Raw genomic sequence first — 20,853 nt, 5'->3', positions numbered from 1 at the left:
GATATCTCTCTTTTTCCAAACCAAGTTTCCAATATCCCTTGAAAACCATAGCTCTCTCAAACTGTTAACCTTTCCTTTCAACCTAACAGGAACATAAAATTCTGTACCCTCAAAATTTCACCTTTAAATGACCTCCATTTCTCTATTATATCCTTCCCATAAAACAAATTGTCCCCATCCATTCCTTCTAAATCCTTTCGCATCTCCTCAAAGTTAGCCCTTCTCCAATCAAAAATCTCATCCCTGGGTCCAGACCTATCCTTCTCCATAATTATATTAAAACTAATGGCTTTGTGATGACTGGACCTGAAGTGCTCCCCAACACAAACCTCCATCACCTGACCTATATCATTCCCTAACAGGAGATCCAACACTGCCCCTACTCTAGTTGGTACCTCTATGTATTTCTGCAAAAAACTATCCTGCACACATTTTACAAACTCCAAACCATCCAGTCCTTTTACAATATGGGCTTCCCAGTCTATGTGTGGAAAATTAAAATCTTCCACAATCACAACCTTGTGGTTACAACAAATATCTGCTATCTTCTTACAATATCCAAAACAATGTACTTATTATTGGTGGGAATGGCCACAGGGGTGCTCTGCTCGTTCTGTCTATTCTCCTTCCCTCTCCTGACAGTCACCCAGCTACCTATCTCCTGACCCTTAGGGGTGACTATCTCCCTGTAACTTCTGTCTATTTCTGCCTCTGCCTCCTGAATGACCTGAAGTTCATCCAGTTCCAGCTCCAGTTCCCTAACTCGATTTGTCAGGAGCTGCAGCTGGATGCACCTTTGGCAGGTGTAGTCATCAAGGACAATTGTGCTCGCCCTGACTTCCCACATCCTGCAAATGGAGCACTCTACTGCCCTAACTGCTGCCTCCATTACCTTCTCTTAAGGTAATTAGATTCATTAAAGGAACTTACCTATATTCGCCGAAGATTATGGCTTCTACCAATATTGGTGTAATTTATTCCAGGGTTAAATTTGAATAGTGGATGGTTAAGTCATTTACATGCAAGCATATCCTAATCCACGCTGACCATGACAATGGAGTCTACTCACGTACACTGTGACTTTTACTGTTACCCAGCTCTGCGAGTGGTGATTGATAAGTTCGTGGTCTAAGGTAGAATGAATCAATTTTAGAAAACCTGGCACATGTATTTTTCCTACATTTACACACTTAGTCCAGTGGTCGTGGAGCATACAGATCCTTTCTTGGTAGAGGTTGGCAACTTGGACCTCCAGGAGTGTTCTAAAGCAGGGGTGATTGATAAGTTTGTGGCCTGCAGTAGAAGGAAATGAGTTATTAACTTCAAACATTTGCATTTTCACTAAAAGAGTTGAACTGCACTTGCATGTAACGAGAGCTGTATAACTCATCTCCTTCTACCTTAGGCCACAAATTACTCATCACCCCCACTGTGGATCACCTGGAGGTCCAAGATGCTCTCGTTACATGCATGTGCAGTTCAACTCTTTCAGTGAAAATGCAGGAAGTTTGAATTTAATAACTCATCTCCTTCTACCTTAGGCCATGACCTTATCAATTACCCCTGCTGTGGACCACTTCTACAAAGAAGTGATTCGTATGCTCCATGACCACTGGTCTAAGTGCGTAAATGCAGAAAAAATAAATATGCTAGGTTATCTAAAATTGACTCCTTCTACCTTAGGCCACAAACTTACCAATCACTCCTCGTACTTCATTTCTTGAACTTCCCATTCATGTCTTTATATTCAACTTAATTTATACTTTGTAGGAATTAGTTACAGGTTCCACAGAGCTGAATAGTGATGTGACAGTCAAAATCATTAAAGCTTCCAGCCATTTCATCAGATCATTCTGGTTATACTGTATTAGATTTCTTCTCATCAATTCTGTATGTCTTGACTCTTGTGTATAGTCTTTTATAGAGCTCCTTATCTCCAATCAAAAGACATGCTGCACCCAAAATGATTTAGCTATCTTTCTTTCATCCATTTCTTTTCATTTGCATATACTGTTGTGTTTTGTCAATAGTCCTATTTAGCTTTGGAAATCATCCAAAACTCCAGCAATTCAATTTTGGCTCAAGCAGTTTACTGAACGTTTTGAAGAACTTGTCAGAACTTTTATTCTCTGACTCACATTTTCCAGATGTTGAAAAGATTAAATCCTTTTTCTCCCTTTTAAGCAATGCAGCTGACATTTTCTCTTTGCTTCTCCTTTTAGGAAAACATTTGAATGTGGTTATACACTCCTCCTTAGATTTTCCTCCTGCCTTTACTTCAGTTTAAAACAAGCTGAAAATGTAGAGTGATTCCAACCATCTCTGAGACACTTGATAGAGACAAAAGATTAGCATTTCTTTTAAGAGTGGAATGGAATTGTATTTGGTCCTCTACGGAACCACTTTTCAAGTCAAAACCTTATTCTTATCCTGGACCCAGGACCCTTCCAAAATGGCTGCTCTGCTTGAGTTTACCTTTCCTTTATTGGCAACTGCTGTCCGTGTACCTAATAAGCCAATCAATGAGACTTGCTGTTTTAATTTCATTTTACTCTCACTCCTTTAAAATGATCCAAATGGGATATATCAAGGTTACTTTGAGAGGTGAGGGAAAAGATTGCTGTGCCCTTGGTGATGATCTTGTGTCCTCACTGGCCACAGGAGTAGGACTAAGTGATTGGAGGGTGGCAGATCTCATTCCTTTGTCCAAGAAAGGGAGTAAGGATAACCCTGGGAATTAAAGACCAGTGAGTCATACTTCAGTGGTGGGCAGATAATTGGAGAAGATTCTTAGAGACAGAATTTACAAGTATTTGGAGAAACATAGTCTGACTAGGGATAAATCAGCATACCTTGATGATGCCTCATGGGCCTGGATTGAGCATGTGACAAAGCACATTGCGGTGGATGTGGTGTATATAGATCTTAGCAAGACATTTGATAAAGTTCCCCATGGCAGCTCAGCCAGAAAGTCAGGAGGTATGGTATCCCGGGAAACCTGGTTGTGTAGATACAGAACTGGGTTGCTCATAGAAGGCAGAATAGAAACATAGAAACATAGAAAATAGGTGCAGGAGTAGGCCATTCAGCCCTTCGAGCCTGCACCGCCATTCAGTATGATCATGGCTGATCATCCAACTCAGAACCCTGTACCAGCCTTCCCTCCATACATGCTGATCCCCTTAGCCACAAGGGCCATATCTAACTCCCTCTTAAATATAGCCAAAGAACTGGCCTCAACTGTTTCCTGTGGTAGAGAATTCCACAGATTCACCACTCTCTGTGTGAAGTTTTTCCTAATCTCGGTCCTAAAAGGCTTCCCCTTTATCCACAAACTGTGACCCCTCGTTCCGGACTTCCCCAACATCGAGAACAATCTTCCTGCATCTAGCCTGTCCAATCTCTTTAGGATTTTATACGTTTCAATCAGATCCCCCCCTCAATCTTCTAAATTCCAATGAGTATAAGCCTAGTTCATCCAGTCTTTCATCATATGAAAGTCCTGCCATCCCAGGAATCAATCTGGTGAACCTTCTTTGTACTCCCTCTATGGCAAGGATGTCTTTCCTCAGATTAGGGGACCAAAACTGCACACAATACTCCAGGTATGGTCTCACCAAGACCTTGTACAACTGCAGTAGTACCTCCCTGCTCCCGTACTCGAATCCTCTCGCTATAAATGCCAGCATACCATTCGCCTTTTTCACCGCCTGCTGTACCTGCATGCCCACTTTCAATGACTGGTGTATAATGACACCCAGGTCTCGTTGCACCTCCCCTTTTCCTAAGCGGCCACCATTCAGATAATAATTTGTTTTCCTGTTTTTGCCACCAAAGTGGATAACTTCACATTTATCCACACTAAATTGCATCTGCCATGAATTTGCCCACTCACCTAACCTATCCAAGTCACCCTGCATCCGCTTAGCATCCTCCTCACAGCTAACACTGCCACCCAGCTTCGTGTCATCCGCAAACTTGGAGATGCTGCATTTAATTCCCTCATCCAAGTCATTAATATATATTGTAAACAACTGGGGTCCCAGCACTGAGCCTTGCGGTACCCCACTAGTCACTGCCTGCCATTCTGAAAAGGTCTCGTTTATTCCCACTCTTTGCTTCCTGTCTGCCAACCAATTCTCTATCCACATCAACACCTTACCCCCAATACCTTGTGCTTTAAGTTTGCACACTAATCTCCTGTGTGGGACCTTGTCAAAAGACTTTTGAAAATCCAAATATACCATATCCACTGGTTCTCCCCTATCTACTCTACTAGTTACGTCCTCAAAAAATTCTATGAGATTCATCAGACATGATTTTCCTTTCACAAATCCATGCTGACTTTGTCCGATGATTTCACCGCTTTCCAAATGTGCTGTTATCACATCTTTGATAACTGACTCTAGCAGTTTCCCCCACCACCGATGTTAGGCTAACCGGTCTATAATTCCCTGGTTTCTCTCTCCCTCCTTTTTTAAAAAGTGGGGTTACATTAGCCACCCTCCAATCCTTAGGAACTAGTCCAGAATCTAAAGAGTTTTGAAAAATTATCATTAATGCATCCACTATTTCATGGGCTACTTCCTTAAGCACTCTGGGATGCAGACCATTTGGCCCTGGGGATTTATCTGCCTTTAATCCCTTCAATTTACCTAACACCACTTCCCTCAGTTCCTCCATCTCACTGGACCCTCTGTCCCCTACTATTTCCGGAAGATTATTTATGTCCTCCTTAGTGAAGACAGAACCAAAGTAATTATTCAATTGGTCTGCCATGTCCTTGCTCCCCATAATCAATTCACCTGTTTCTGTCTGTAGGGGACCTACATTTGTCTTAACCAATCTTTTTCTTTTCACATATCTATAAACGCTTTTACAGTCAGTTTTTATGTTCCCTGCCAGTTTTCTCTCATAATCTTTTTTCCCCTTCCTAATTAAGCCCTTTGTCCTCCTCTGCTGGACTCTGAATTTCTCCCAGTCCTCAAGTGAGCCACTTTTTCTGGCTAATTTGTATGCTTCTTCTTTGGAATTGATACTATCCCCAATTTCCCTTGTCAGCCACGGGTGCACTACCTTCCTTGATTTATTCTTTTGCCAAACTGGGATGAACAATTGTTGTAGTTCATCCATGCGATCTTTAAATGCTTGCCATTGCATATCCACCGTCAACTCTTTAAGTGTCATTTGCTAGTCTATCTTAGCTAATTCACGTCTTATACCTTCAAAGTTACCCTTCTTTAAATTCAGAATCTTTGTTTCTGAATTAACTATGTCACTCTCCATCTTAATGAAGAATTCCACCACATTATGGTCACTCCTACCCAAGGGGCCTATCACGACCTGATTGCTAATTAACCCTTTCTCATTGCTCAATACCCAGTCTAGAATAGCCTGCTCTCTAGTTGGTTCCTCAACATGTTGGTTCAAAAAACCATCCCGCATACATTCCAAGATATCCTCTTCCTCAGCACCCTTACCAATTTGGTTCACCCAATCTACATGTAGATTGAAGTCACCCATTATAAATGCTTTTCCTTTATTGCACACATTTCTAATTTCCTGTTTAATACCATCCCCAACCTCACTACTACTGTTAGGTGGCCTGTACACAACTCCCACCAGCGTTTTCTGCCACTTAGTGTTATGCAGCTCTACCCATATCGATTCCACATCCTCCTGGCTTATGTCCTTCCTTTCTATTGCGTCAATCTCCTCTCTAACCAGCAACGCCACCCCACCTCCTTTTCTTTCATGTCTATCCCTCCTGAATATTGAATATCCCTGAATGTTGAGCTCCCATCCTTGGTCACCCTGGAGCCATGTCTCTGTGATCCCAACTATATCATATTCATTAATAACAATCTGCACTTTTAATTCATCCACCTTGTTACGAATGCTCCTTGCATTGACACACAAAGCCTTCCGGCGCGCTTTTACAACTCTCTTAGCCCTTATACAATTATGTTGAAAAGAGGCCCTTTTTGATGCTTGCCCTGGATTTGTCGGCCTGCCACTTTTACTTTTCATCTTACTACTTTTTGCTTCTACACTCATTTTACACCCCTCTGTCTCTCTGCACTGGTTCCCATTCCCCTGTTGTGAACTAACCTCCTCTCGCCTAGCCTCTTTAATTTGATTCCCACCCCCCCAACCATTCTATTTTAAAGTCACCTCAGTAGCCCTCGCGAATCTCCCTGCCAGGATATTGGTCCCCCTAGGATTCAAGTGTAACCCGTCCTTTTTGTACAGGTCACGCCTGCGCCAAAAGAGGTCCCAATGATCCAAAAACTTGAATCCCTGCCCTCTGCTCCAATCTCTCAGCCACGCATTTATCCTCCACCTCATTGCATTCCTACTCTCACTGTCGCGTGGCACAGGCAGTAATCCCAAGATTACTACCTTTGCGGTCTTTTTTCTCAACTCCCTTCCTAGCTCCCTATATTCTCCTTTCAGGACCTCTGTGGTAGAAAATGGAGAATAATCTGCCTGGAGCTCTGTGACCAGTGATGCTCTACAGGGATCAGTTCCGGTACTCCTGCACTTTGTGATTTTTATATATGACTTGAATGAGGAAGTGGATGGGTGGGATTAGTATGTTTGCACATGACATGAAGGTTTGTGGAATTATAAATGTGTGCAGGGTTGTTATGGGTTGCAACAGGACATTGGCAGAATGACGAGCTGGGTTCAGAAGTGGCAAATGGAGTTCAGCCTGGAAAAGTGTGAAGTGATTCATTTTGAATGAGAACACTCAGTCCTCTTTTTTTGTCATTTAGAAATGCATACATGCATTAAGAAATGATATAATGTTTCTCTGGATTGATATAACAGAAAACAGAACAAACCAAAGACTAACAATGACAGAACCACATAATTATAACATATAGTTACAGCAGTGTAAAGCAATACCATAATTTGATGAAGAATAAACTATGGGCACGGTAAACAAAGTCTCAAAAGTCCCCGAGTCGATCGACTTCCGAGTCTCCGATAGCAGGCGACAAAAGGGAGAAACTCCCTGCCATAAACCTCTAGGCACCGTCAGCTTGCTGATGCCTTGGAAGCAGCCAACCACAGCTGACACTGAGTCCATCCGTCCGAAAACTTCAAGCTTCCGACCAGCCTGTCCAATACAGCCTCCGGAGTGCCATCCTCTGCCGAGTGCCTTCGACCTCGCCCCGGCCGCTAAAACAAGCAAAGCCGAGGATTTTGGGGCCTTCTGCTCCGGAGATTCCGGTTACCATACAGTAGCAGTGGCAGTGAAGCGGGCATTTCAGAGGTTTTCCAGATGTAGGATGTAGAATTAATAGCAGGATTCTTGGCAGTGTGGAAAAACAGAAAGATCTTGCAATTCACGTCCTTAAATCCCTCAGAGCTTCTGCGCATGCTGATAGGGTTAAGAAGGCATATGGTGTGTTGGCCTTCATTAGTGGGAGATCTGAGTTCAACAGCTACGAGGTAATGTTGCAGCTCTATAACATCCTGATTGGACCACTCTTGGAATATTGTGTTCTCTTTATAGGAAGGATGTGAAAGCTTTAGCAGGGTACAAAGGATACTTACCAAGGTGCTGATCTAGTCATGGAGTCATAGAGCACTACAGCACAGAAGCAGGCCTTTTGTCCATGCTGAACTATTATTGTGTTTAATCCCATTGACCTGCACCTGGACCAGAGCCCTCCATACCCCTCACATCCATGTTCTGATCCGGATTTCTCTCAAATGTTGAAATTGAAGCCACATCCACCACTTCCTCTGGTAGCTTGTTCCACACTTGCACCACTCTCTGGGTGAAGAAGTTCCCCCTCATATTCTCCTTAAGCCTTTCCCCTTTCACTCTTAGCCCATGACCTTTTGTTCTCACCCAACTTTGGTGGAAAAAGCCTACTTCCAATTTCCCTGTCTGTATCCCTCAAAATTTTATATAATTATCAAATCTCCCCTCATTCTCCTATGCTCCAGAGAATAAAATCTCAACCTATTCAACCTCTGCCTATAACTCAGGTCCTCAAGTCCCAGCAATATCCTTGTAAATTTTCTCTGCACTCTTTCAATATCACTGATATCTTCCATGTAGGTAGGAAACTGCACACACCATTCCAAATTAGGCATCAACAACGTCTTATAGAACCTTAACATAATATCCCAACTCCTGTATTCAATACTTCGACTTATGAAGACAAAGTGTCAAGAGGTCTCTTTATGACCCTATCTACCGCTGGCACCACTTTCAAAATACTACGGATCTGTATTCTCAGATACCGATAGAGAGCATGTTACATGAAGATAGGTTGAGATTTAGATACAAAGGAGGATGAGAGTTGACTTGACTGGTGTGTATAAGATGATGAGCGCTTAACTAGATTTGACAGCCAGAGACTCTTTTTCCCAGGGCAGAAATGGCTAATACCAGGGTGGCAGTGCTTTAAATGTGATTGGAAAGCATGGTGGAATGACACAGGTATGTTCTTTATTAAGAGAGTGGTGGGTGAGTGGAATGCCCTGTTAGAGGTGGTAGTAGAAGCAGCACATTAGGGTTATTTAAGAAACTCCTAGATAGGCAGATGGATGATAGAAAATGGAAGGTTTTGTAGGTGTGAATAGTTGGGTTCATCTAAGATTAGGTTAAAATATCGGCACATCATCATGGGCCAAAGGGCCTGTACTGTGCTATAGTATTGTATGTTCTATGTAAAGTGAAACTCACCAGCAAGGAGACTTGCTTTGTGTAAATACTTCCTTTCAGTATGTCCAATGTTGGCAATATCATTATTATTATATACACCTGGTTATAGTGAGAAAGTTTTTAAAATTGCAGAATGCCTTCTAATGAAAGTGGCTCTACAACAGTGATGGTTTGAGAATGTTGGAATATTTATCCAGCTCTGATGTACGTTATGCTTTTATCAGAGTGGTTTTTGACATTGGAAAGGGTGTTGGAAGTTAATAGATGTATGTGAAAATTCATGGTTTTTGTCAGTATATTCAAAAGGTTCAATCACAATTGCTATTTTTTGGGGAGGGAGAATGGTGAAATAAGAGACTCTTCACAATTTCCCAAAAGCTCAGACTGCACCATTAACTATGGCAGTGATACATTTTCTTCTTTCTTTCTCCTGTTTGGTTTCCCTATGTGGAATTTTCAGTGCAATGAACTTATTTATGTATCGGTCCCCAACTTTTGAATAGATCGGATTTAACTTTTTTATTACATCTTTCTTGTTACTTTCAAATGTGGGTTCTCAGTGGTAAAATGACCATGTTCCAATTTACCACACCACCCATTTTCCTTTTCAATGTACATGGGATATTCTTGGAAAATAAAGAACAATTTTTTTCAATAGACATAACAGAACACCAATCTCAAAATCACTGTTGCAAGCGGATGAAAAAAAAAATTCGTTCTTTATTCAACCTACCGGTTAGAATTTTTCCAACCTATTGATTCTATTGAGCTGTAAATTTCTTTTGCAGCTGTTCCATCAGGCACACTCACTGGACCTGGTGCTTATTTAGAGAAGTTCTATAGACTTATGTGAACTTCAAACTATCTTTCTCCTCACAATAGTCTTTCAAGGACAGAAGCACCTCAATGAGTTTGCATTCTTGGAACACTGCTGCAAAAACTACCATGCACTTAAAATGTTAAATCAATGGAAAACTTTTATCCCTTCTTTTCTCATTATCTTTAACAGATGGTAAGCCAAAGGTCTGGGTTTATGGAATATCTGCCGCTGTAGGTGTCCTCATTATCTTCATTGCTGTCCTGTCATATCTCATCTGGTAAGCATAGAAGACCAAAACCACTTTCATTTCTATTATCAGTTACATGCCTTTTAATACTTTTCTTGTAGCAGCAAATGTCCAGAAAGTAAGTGTCCTAATTAGGTTTATTTTAATTTCTGGGGATAAATTGCTACTGTAGTGATTGATGCATATAGTGACTGCAGAAACATTTAACAAAATGGCAACAAGGTTCTTTGCTTCTGCACTTACATATTTTTGGAAGTACACTATATAGCTAATGATATAAGAATAGTAGATCAGTCCATGAGTTAGTGTTATGCTGTTTTAAAATAAGACAAAATAAGATCTTTAAAATTAATTGCTTTGCCAACCATTATGGGCAGTCGGATTGTTTGTAAAAATGAAACCAAAAGAGAGACAGCGAATGTTAGCTGCCCAATAATATAAGCAGAAATTGGGCAAAGTCATGCACCCAACACCTTTAGATTTTTGAAGATGGACTTTATTCAGTTGGGGATGCTTGCCCTTCCATAAGTAGGACGATATGACTGAATCTAGTGAGTCAAGGAAGGCTTTAGGAATGAAAGTTGGTATGGATTGAAAAAGGAATAAGAATTTAGGAAGGATGTTCATTTTAACAACATTAATTCGGCCCATCAGGGACATGGACAGGGGTGACCACCGTGCTAGGCTCTGTTTTGTATGATTTAACAAAGTAATGAAATTTTGAAATTTTGAAATTATGTTTCATTGTTACTGGGACACCAAGGTAAGTAAATTGGTTATTCACTGCCTTAAAAGGGAGGTTATAGAACTTGTGCTTCTCCATTTATTGCAAAAAGTTTGCTCTTGTGTAAATTACGTTTGTTTCCTGAAAACTAGCTAAATTTGTTGAGGAATGAGGACATGGGTGGGGGGGGGTGGGTAAGGAGGTGATCTGGTTTGATATAAAAAATGAAAGGTCGTCAGCATAAAGGGAGACTTTGTGCTCAACTCCCTCCCTCCAAATCCACGTCAGGTCCGCACAACTGCGGAATGCAATCGCCATGACTCTATGGCCAGATCAAAAAGTAAAGAGCTTGAAGGACACCCTTGGCGGGTTCCATGTTTGAAGTTGAAAGGTTGGGATTGCTGAGCGTTGACTATAACAGTTTAATCCACGTGATAAAATTTGGTCCAAAATCAAATTTTTCTAAAACAGCAAAGAGGTAATTCCATTCCATACAGTTGAATGCTTTCTCTGCATCTAAGGAGATGGCACATTCAGGGATCCCAACTGAAGGCGAATATAAAATATTTAATAGACAACGTATGTTAAAAAAGGGGAGGCAGTTTTTGACAAAACCGGTTTGATCTTCAGAAATAATTGAGGGTAGGATGTTCTCCAGTCTACGGGCCAAAACTTTAGCTAAGATTTTGACATGGACATTTAACAGAGAGATTGGCCTGTATGAGGAGCACTGTGTTGGATCCTTGCCTCGCTTCGTTAGAAGAATGATGCATGCCTCATTAAATGATGTTGGCAGTTTACCTTGTTTAAACGAATCAGATAGAACCAAGGTTAGTTGAGGCAAGAGCAGTGACAAAAATGATTTAAAGAACTCTACAGGGAACCCGTTGGGTCCTGGAGATTTACCAGTCTGCTGTAACAAGATGGCTGAGGATATTTCCTCTAATATATTAATCTGACTGCCCAATATGGGTGGGAATGGAGCTGAACTCTATTAAGAATTTCTTCATCTCTGCACTTAAAACAATTGTTATTCCTGTTATCAGGCACACCCTGAGAGTATGGGCTCAGTTCAGAGAGTATAGTGGTCTCCATGGCTTCTCTCTTTCAAGTCCTATTCTATATAATCATCTCTTCCAGCCTTCTATACATGATCCAACATTTCAAGACTGGTACAGAAAGGGCATCAGGCGCTTTAAAGATCTTTTTATAGACAACTGCTTTGCATCATTTGAACAACTGTCTGCAACGTTTAACCTACCCTACACTCATTTCTTCAGATGTGTGCAAATTAGACATTTTAGCAGCCCTTTGATATCAAACTTCCCTGAGGCACCCGGCACAAACGTCGTTAATATGTTTCTCTGTATGAATCCATTGCGCAAAGGTCTAATATCTACCATTTGCAACAAGCCAGTGGTCCTGAGGTGAGCCCGCCTTGACAAAATTAAAACTGCCTGGGAGCAAGTTTAAATTTCTCATTGTCAGACAATGTTTGGGATTCAGTTCTTAATTTAGTTAACTCAACCTCTTTATGTGCCCGCCACTGCTTGTTACAGTTCAAGGTCGTACACAGGGCCCATATGTCTAAAACTAAGTTACCTCACATTTACCCAGTGCAGGAGGGGTGAGGCTTCCCTTATTCACATGTACTGGACATGCTCTACCTTGGAAATATACTGGAAAGATGTTTTCCAAACTCTATCCCAAATACTTAATTATAATTTGGAAGCTAACCTTTCGATTGCTCTTTTCGGCACCTCCGGAGAGGGGGACACGCACCTAGGTCTGACCAAACGTCGCACGCTGTCTTTTGCCTCTCTTTTGGCCAAGCGTGCAGTCTTGCTCAGGTGGAGGGACGCTGCCCTGCCCACCCATGCTCAGTGGCTCAGGGACATCATGTCCAGTCTAAACCTTGGGAAGATCCATTATTCAATTCTGAACTCGGACATAAGGTTCCAAAAGGTGTGGGGACCCTTTCTTGAATATTTTCAGAATTCCCAGCCAAACTAAAGGTCCATCCTTTCTTCCTTTCCTCTGTACATAAATCCCTGACTTCCAGCATTTCCCGGTTATATTTTACGGTCCCAGACTTGTAAATATACAACAGTCTATGTATTAGGAAAATACACCTTCTCTATGCCAATGCAGCTCTGTGGGGACAAAGGTTCTGTTTAACCCTTTTTGCTAATGCAATGATAGCTTGAAGATGGGGATTGGGTGGAGTGGGTCGGGGCAGGGAGGCAACCAAAGCGTGATTGTACTATGGGTGCATCTCTTTCATAGATGTGAATTGTACATTTGATACATTTGTTATGAACTGCACAAACCTCCTTTATACTATTTTCTCTTTATTTAAAAAAACAATAAAAATACTTGAAATTTAAAAAGTAATTGCTTTAGATTGCTTATTGACACCTGTCAGACCAGTTGCTCCTTAGAATACGAAATCAATTTAATTGTTAAATGCTGAAGGACAAGATTTACCCTATAGTTCCTGCTATACAAATTCAACTGTTGGACTGTACCAATCGGCTTTTGATAAGTCTGGTAATCCAATTCTGCCTGCGACAGCCTTGCTTAACTCTGATGATAAAACATTCATCTGTTTCCCTTTACAGCATCCTTCAAAACAAAGAAAATTCCACATAGATCTGGGTTATTGGAAAATTATACCAGCATTAACATAAGCAGTTGCAAACAGTTAATGTCCTAAACCAAATCCTTTCTCAAAACCGCTGTATTAGATGGAAATACATTATATTTATATATAATAAAGAATGATAATGGCTTTGAACTCTTTCCATTTGACAAAATTGGGCAGCACAGAATTAAATTATAGTAGTCCAGCGCCTCATAACTCTCCTACAGCTTGGTGATTCAGGGTGAGACATCAAGAATTTAGACATCTAGATCTTGTTACAGAGACAGGCATCCAATGTTGTCATACACTCCTAGGTAAGGTTTCAAAGAGCACAGATGTCTCTCTGCATCCTTTAGTACCGAAAACAGTATTGAATGCTACCGACTGCACCTCCCTCGGTGTTTATAATCCTGAAACTTTCCTGAAAACATGGAGCCTGGTCTTTCCCTGGGGATAACCCTGGTGGCAAGTTGCTTTTGGAAGATTTATGCGCACCTTAAGGCTGAGTTAACGTTTGAGAGCCCCAAAGCTAAAATCTGATTTCACCCTCCAGGACAAGTTTAAATTGATGAAGTATGTTTACAGTTATTTGGATATTTGTTGAACTTGGTATGGAATAATTCTTTTGCTGGAATAAAAAATATCATCTTGCTCTTTCACTCATAAAATATGAAGTATATTTTTTGAGATGAATCCTGCGTATACTTGTGAATTATTTAGCTAAATGGATTTCCGTTTTCCGTTGGCTAGCACAATTAACTGTTGTGGAATGTTGTTCATTGATGTTCTTGGTTTTCCTTTGCAGTAAAAAACCAAAACACCAAACTCGCCCAGCTCCCCAACAGAAGCCCCTGACTTTAGCCTATGATGGAGACATGGACATGTAACGGCTTCAGGAGAAGGGACTTCACCTTTGTCCAGTTGATATGAATAGGATGACAGAAGCCTTAACCTTGTGACAGCACGAACACAAGTGAAAAAGACAAACCTCAAGACTGATTTTGAGAAATGTCTTACAGTCCAAGAGAAGGGGAGAAATACTCTCAGAAACTATAACTGTGTTTTTATATTGAAATGTGAAAGTCAGAAAGCCAAACCCAAGTGAAAATGATTATAGAATTGTATTCATTCCTTAAAGTGTTTAGTTTATGAACTGAATTTCAAGACTGGCTAGAAAGCATTCCTTGTTCAATTTTCATATTAACAACCGAAGGAATAAATTGTATAGAATTTCCAGTACAAATTTACGATGACAATCCAAATGAAACAATATTACATTTACAGTCTGCTATCTGTAAATGCATTCCTGAGGATATCACATTGCTCTAAATGAAAAGAGACTTTTGAACATACTGTGGAACTGCACTATATTAGTGTAACATGATTTCTTGAATTTATTGAACAAACAAAAATCTATTATGTACAGTGTATGTGTCAAGGATTTCAATTTCACACAAAGTTTGTTCATTTCAAGTAACTTACTCTGAAAGAGAAAAGTACTAGGCTGTATCAGAAATGAGATGCAAAAAAAAAGTTAGGTCGAGGAGCCTTAAAGATTATTTTGTAATGAATGTCTTTTCTGCTACGAGAAAAGACCCAATATTTAATTAGAAATTGAAGTGCTCCTGAGAGAATAACAAGAATCCTCAGTAGGAGAAGCTGTTTTTTTCTCCCCCAATTACAATGATAGATGGTTGACATACTTCTGGCTTTGGTTCCATTTCCAAGTCTTGTGATCCTTAAGATGTGATCAGCCAAGTGTAAATATTATGTGTTGGCTCTAGACCGAATGGGAGAGCTCACAGAATGATTCATTATTTTTTCCACTGATTTTCTATTAAATAAACCATTGTTTACCATTCACATTGTACATCTGAAGTGGAATGAGCCAGTAAGTAATGATGTTCATTTTAATCTGGAAGTTTTATGACAAACTGAAATAACTTTGTGCAGAAGGTTGGTATCTTCATGCTTCATTGCAGTTGGAGCACAAAACTGGTCACTTTAAATTTGGTTTGATGAGTTTGAACAGCTGCCTGGAAAACAATTATTTCATTATTACTGACGTTGTACCATTCATACACCAGATATTAACGAAGCTTTTCCTAATCTTCATTTGTGAGCCTCAAGAGAACAGTCTTAACAGCTGGTAAACCGTGTTGTGTTATTTTGGAATGTATTCATCGCTCCGATTGGGAACAGATTCAGTGTATTTTCTTGAAAATAAACCAGAGAGCAGGTGGTCAGAAGCTGGATGCCCTTGTTTTCTCTTGTTGCGTATTACATTCTCTTTCACATTAATGAGGTGAGAAATGCATTTTCATGTACATGTGTATATTGAGTTTTGATCTTTAGAAGTTTGAATTCAGAAAATGATGTTCAGTGGAATCCAGGTCTGAAGTCTCCTTGGGATGCTAAAGTATGCAATATGCCAGCTCCTTGGTAAGATAAGCACAGTTATTAGGAAATAATCACCTAGTAAAATCAGTGTAGAATGCAAAAGCAACAAAACTTTAGTAAAGATTGGCTTAGAAATTCATTAGCATTCAAACAGGAGTATTAAGACACAGCTGTGTATAATGTGAATGCCATATTAAGTATTGCTTAAGAGTCATTATTTTAAATCTTCAACCATGATCCCTAATGAAGAGTGTTGGTACATTTTTATTTCAAACAGTTCCATGTTTCCTTGTTTACTTTCATGTAACACTCACCCTTGAATCTGTAACCCAGGGTTACCAACCTCTAATGGAACCTGCAGTATTCATGCACAACACTGGAATTAAATACTCTGTTGTAGAATATGGCAAAGCTATAGGAAGGGAGGAAGCAGATTCCCAATACACCAACTGAAAGAAATTAGTGTAGACCCACTGGAGGAGGGACTCCTCCATGACAGGAAGGCATCCTGATTTCCAGCAAGAAGCACCAGGCAGAAAGTTCACCTTAAGGAGTTATCCACTTATAAATAATGGAGCAATGCTTGTGAAGGTGAGAGCTCCATATTACTCCCTTGATCTTTTAGCTAACTACTCAGCCATCAGGTACCTTCTACATTCAAATAGGTTGACATGCATTTGTTATGTATACATTTGTTAATTGCATATGTTCTCATATGTTGCACAAGAAAATGTTTTTTTTAGCAGTACACTGCTGCTAAGACCAGGATAAGGTCCTAGTCTTACATCCATCCGGATATATACATATCAGTCCCATCCCAACTACTCTACATTGGCTTTCTGTAACTTTTTGAATTTATCTAAAATTTCTTTTTACTTGTTTTTAAAGCTATTGAGGGTCTGGGACTGGAGTCCATCACAGAGTTGTTTTTGTTTTATAATCCTGCTTGAGCTCTCAGGTCGTCTTCCACCTGACTCTTACATTTAAGTAGTCTCCCTCAAAAGAAAATTGGCCAGTAAGCTTTATTAAACTATGTTCCTAAACTGTGGAACTCAGTATCACTGTACTGATGTAGACTCAGTCAACACTTTAAAATGCCAGTTCAAAACCTATTTATTTAACCTTGCTTTTAATTAATATCATTTTCATTTATTTTTATGTTTGCTCTTTTTCTCCTTGTAAAGCACTTTAAACTATAGTACACATTTGTATGAGGTGTGCTCTATAGGTAAATTATTATTATTATTATTATTATTATTATTATCATCATCAGAATCCAAATCAGGTTTATTATCACCGGCATATGTCGTGAAATTTGTGAACTTAGCAGCAGCAGTTCAATGCAACATAATATAGAAGGAAAAAATAAGTAAGTAAATCAATTACAGTATATGTATATTGAATATATTAAAATTGTGTGCAAGAGCAGAAATAAAATAATAAATATTAAAAAAGTGAGGTAGTGTTCATGAGTTCAATGTCCATTTAGGAATTGGATGGCAGAGAGGAAGAAGCTGTTCCTGAATCGCTGAGTGTGTGCCTTCAGGCTTCTGTATCTCCTACCTGATGGTAACAGTGAGAAAAGGGCATGCCCTGGGTGCTAGAGGTCCTTAACAATGGACGCTGCCTTTTTGAAACACCACTCCTTGAAGATAGAAACATAGAAACATAGAAAATAGGTGCAGGAGTAGGCCATTCGGCCCTTCGAGCCTGCACCGCCATTTATTATGATCATGGCTGATCATCCAACTCGGAACCCCGCCCCAGCCTTCCCTCCATACCCCCTGACCCCTGTAGCCACAAGGGCCATATCTAACTCCCTCTTAAACATAGCCAATGAACTGGCCTCAACAGTTTCCTGTGGCAGAGAATTCCACAGATTCACCACTGAAGAAGTTTTTCTTGTGTGAAGAAGTTTTTCCTAATCTCGGTCCTAAAAGGCTTCCCCTCTATCCTCAAACTGTGACCCCTCATTCTGGACTTCCCCAACATCGGGAACAATCTTCCTGCATCTAGCCTGTCCAGTCCCTTTAGGATCTTACACGTTTCAATCAGATCCCCCCTCAATCTTCTAAATTCCAATGAGTACAAGCCCAGTTCATCCAGTCTTTCTTCATATGAAAGTCCTGCCATCCCAGGAATCAATCTGGTGAACCTTCTTTGTACTCCCTCTATGGCAAAGATGTCTTTCCTCAGATTAGGGGACCAAAACTGCACACAATACTCCAGGTGTGGTCTCACCAAGGCCTTGTACAACTGCAGTAGTACCTCCCTGCTCCTGTACTCGAATCCTCTCGCTATAAATGCCAGCATACCATTCGCCTTTTTCACCGCCTGCTGTACCTGCATGCCCACTTTCAATGACTGGTGTATAATGACACCCAGGTCTCGTTGCACCTCCCCTTTTCCTAATCGGCCACCATTCAGATAATAATCTGTTTTCCTATTTTTGCCACCAAAGTGGATAACTTCACATTTATCCACATTAAATTGCATCTGCCATGAGTTTGCCCACTCACCCAACCTATCCAAGTCACCCTGCATCCTCTTAGCATCCTCCTCACTGCTAACACTGCCACCCAGCTTCGTGTCATCCGCAAACTTGGAGATGCTGCATTTAATTCCCTCATCCAAGTCATTAATATATATTGTAAACAACTGGGGTCCCAGCACTGAGCCTTGCGGTACCCCACTAGTCACCGCCTGCCATTCTGAAAAGGTCCCGTTTATTCCCACTCTTTGCTTCTTGTCTGCTAACCAATTCTCCACCCACACCAATACCTTACCCTCAATACCGTGTGCTTTAAGTTTGCACACTAATCTCCTGTGTGGGACCTTGTCAAAAGACTTTTGAAAATCCAAATATACCACATCCACTGGTTCTCCCCTATCCACTCTACTAGTTACATCCTCAAAAAATTCCATGAGATTCGTCAGACATGATTTTCCTTTCACAAATCCATGCTGACTTTGTCCGATGATTTCACCGCTTTCCAAATGTGCTGTTATCACATCCTTGATAACTGACTCCAGCAGTTTCCCCACCACCGACGTTAGGCTAACCGGTCTATAATTCCCCGGTTTCTCTCTCCCTCCTTTTTTAAAAAGTGGGGTTACATTAGCCACCCTCCAGATGTCCTGGGTACTTTATAGGCTAGTATCCAAGATGGAGCTGACTAGATTTACAACCGTCTGCAGCTTCTTTCAGTATTATTCATTATTATGTTGGCCAACAGTTGGAGTCACTTTCAAAGGTCTGAGAGATCTGCCAGTCTAGCACAACTAAACTCCAGTGCATGCCAGATTATTCGTATTTTACAGTCTGAGACAAAAGGAAAGATTAAAAAGATAACTATTCATCTCCTTCCTCTTCAAAAATTTCTCATCAGAATTACTATCCAAAGGAATGAGAATTCAAACTTCCGCTACCAGAGACAATACTCAAAACCAACTATGTTATTAAATGAGTACCTGCACTGGATTCCAACTTATCTTAAAACAAAAAAAACTGTGTATGTTCTAAATTTAGTATAAAAATGCTTAATGTGCTGAAATCATTATCTACAGTTAACACTTTAGCTTGCTGACTGCTCATGGGCTCTGAGAAAATTTAGAAATATTTTGGCTGATACAGTTACTGTTGACTAAAATATGGTAAATAGGCATGTTAATGGCAGCTAATTAATGTGTTATAAATCTGAAACACGAGAGAACAACGATGACCTACAGAGAGAAAGTGGAACGCTTATGTCAGTGCCAGGCAAATAACCTCTTCCTTAATGTCAATAAGGCAAAGGAGCTTGGTACTGACTTCAGGAAATCCCGTCCGACTCATGCCCATCTTCCTATTGGCACTGCAGCAGTGGAAACAGTGAGCAGATTCAAGCTCCTGGGGTGCACATCTCATACAACCTCTCATACCAGATGTGCACTCCCAGGAGTCTGTGCATCCTCCAGGGTCAAGAAAGCTCACCAATGCCTCTGCTTTCTGAGGAGGCTAAAGAGAGCAGGACTATTCACACCATTTCTGGCGACCTTCTACAGATGTGTAGTTGAGAGCATCCTAACATTCGTGGTACAGAAACTGTACTGCAGCAGACGGCAGGGTTTTATAAGGGGTGGTTAAAACTCCCCAGTGCATCATCAGCACCAGCCTACTTGCCATCAAAGACGCATCTACAGAAAGGGCAGCAATACCATGAATGATCCCACCAAACCTGCTTATGGACTGTTTGTCTCAATGCCATCAGGGAAAAGGCAATGCAGCTTTCACCCCAGGATGAGTGGACTCAAAAGCAGTTACATCCCCCAAGCCATCAGGCTGATCAACATCTCCACTGAAACCTCCACCCCTCGCCCCCTGCACAACCACTACATTAACATCAGCCACTCTCCTCCACTGCTTCCCATCACCCTTCATTCCCCCTTTGCACTTCCACTTTACACTTACACTCCACACCCGCTACCTACGCTGACACAGTTACTGCCCTGCTGCTACCTTGAAGAGATCTTCTTGACAAGAGTCACTTTGTCGCCTGATCATTTCCTGTTGGTCATCTTATGTACAGATGCTCCTTCGAGCATCTAATGACACTTCAGGTACATACAACCGGTCTTTGTATATAAGCTAATCTTAAACTCACAGTCACACTAAATTATCACACTCAATTACTTGTACATTGTGTTTTACAGGATTGTTTTTTATATTTATATTTATTGTGTTTTTATTTTATTGCCATTTTTTAATGCTGCATCAGATCCAGAGTAACAATCATTTTGTTCCCCTTTACACTTGCCTTCTGAAGAATAAAGCAAATTTGTACCTTGAAATTTGGCAAAGCTCAGCATTTTGACAGCGTTTACAGAGAGAGGAAAATTGGGAAATCTTCAACAACATGCAAAATGCTGGAGGAACTCAGCAAGTAGGTAGCATCCAAGGAGGGGAATAAACAGTTGACATTTCTGCCAACATCTTGAAACTTTGACTATTTATTCCTCTCCATAGATGCCCCTTGACTTGCTGAGTTCCTCCAGCATTTGGAAATGAGAGACAAAACTTGGTGCTTACCTTTGAAATGGAAAGAACAATGTGTGAGGAATAATGGTCCTGACGAAGGATCTCGGCCCGAAACGTTGACTGTACCTATTCCTAGAGATGCTGCCTGGCCTGCTGCGTTCACTAGCAAATTTATGTGTGTTGCTTGAAATTCTAGCATCTGCAGATTTCCTCGTGATTGTGAGGAACAATAGTGTGATTAATAGCAACACAACACAATGGGTTAATGCATACACTGGAATTCTGGAAAACGCATATCTGGCATCTCCTTAC

General features: G+C 40.7%; 1 protein-coding gene across 1 annotated transcript in view; it reads left to right on the top strand.

Annotated features, from left to right (window-relative positions):
- thsd7ba (thrombospondin, type I, domain containing 7Ba) overlaps positions 1 to 15,368 on the top strand; it is a 1,092,806-nt gene extending 1,077,438 nt beyond the window's left edge. Inside the window, exons 27-28 of the mRNA XM_063047545.1 lie at positions 9,699 to 9,786; positions 13,930 to 15,368. Coding sequence (XP_062903615.1) covers positions 9,699 to 9,786; positions 13,930 to 14,011 — 170 coding nt within the window. The 3' untranslated portion in view covers positions 14,012 to 15,368. The remainder of the gene's footprint in view (positions 1 to 9,698; positions 9,787 to 13,929) is intronic.
- The last annotated feature ends 5,485 nt before the right edge of the window (positions 15,369 to 20,853 follow it).

The sequence above is a fragment of the Mobula hypostoma genome, chromosome 5 (genome assembly GCF_963921235.1).
Source record: "Mobula hypostoma chromosome 5, sMobHyp1.1, whole genome shotgun sequence".
Classification (NCBI taxonomy): Eukaryota; Metazoa; Chordata; class Chondrichthyes; order Myliobatiformes; family Myliobatidae; genus Mobula; species Mobula hypostoma.
Note: the sequence above shows the minus strand (reverse complement) of the source record. Positions and strands in the feature narration are given on the sequence as shown.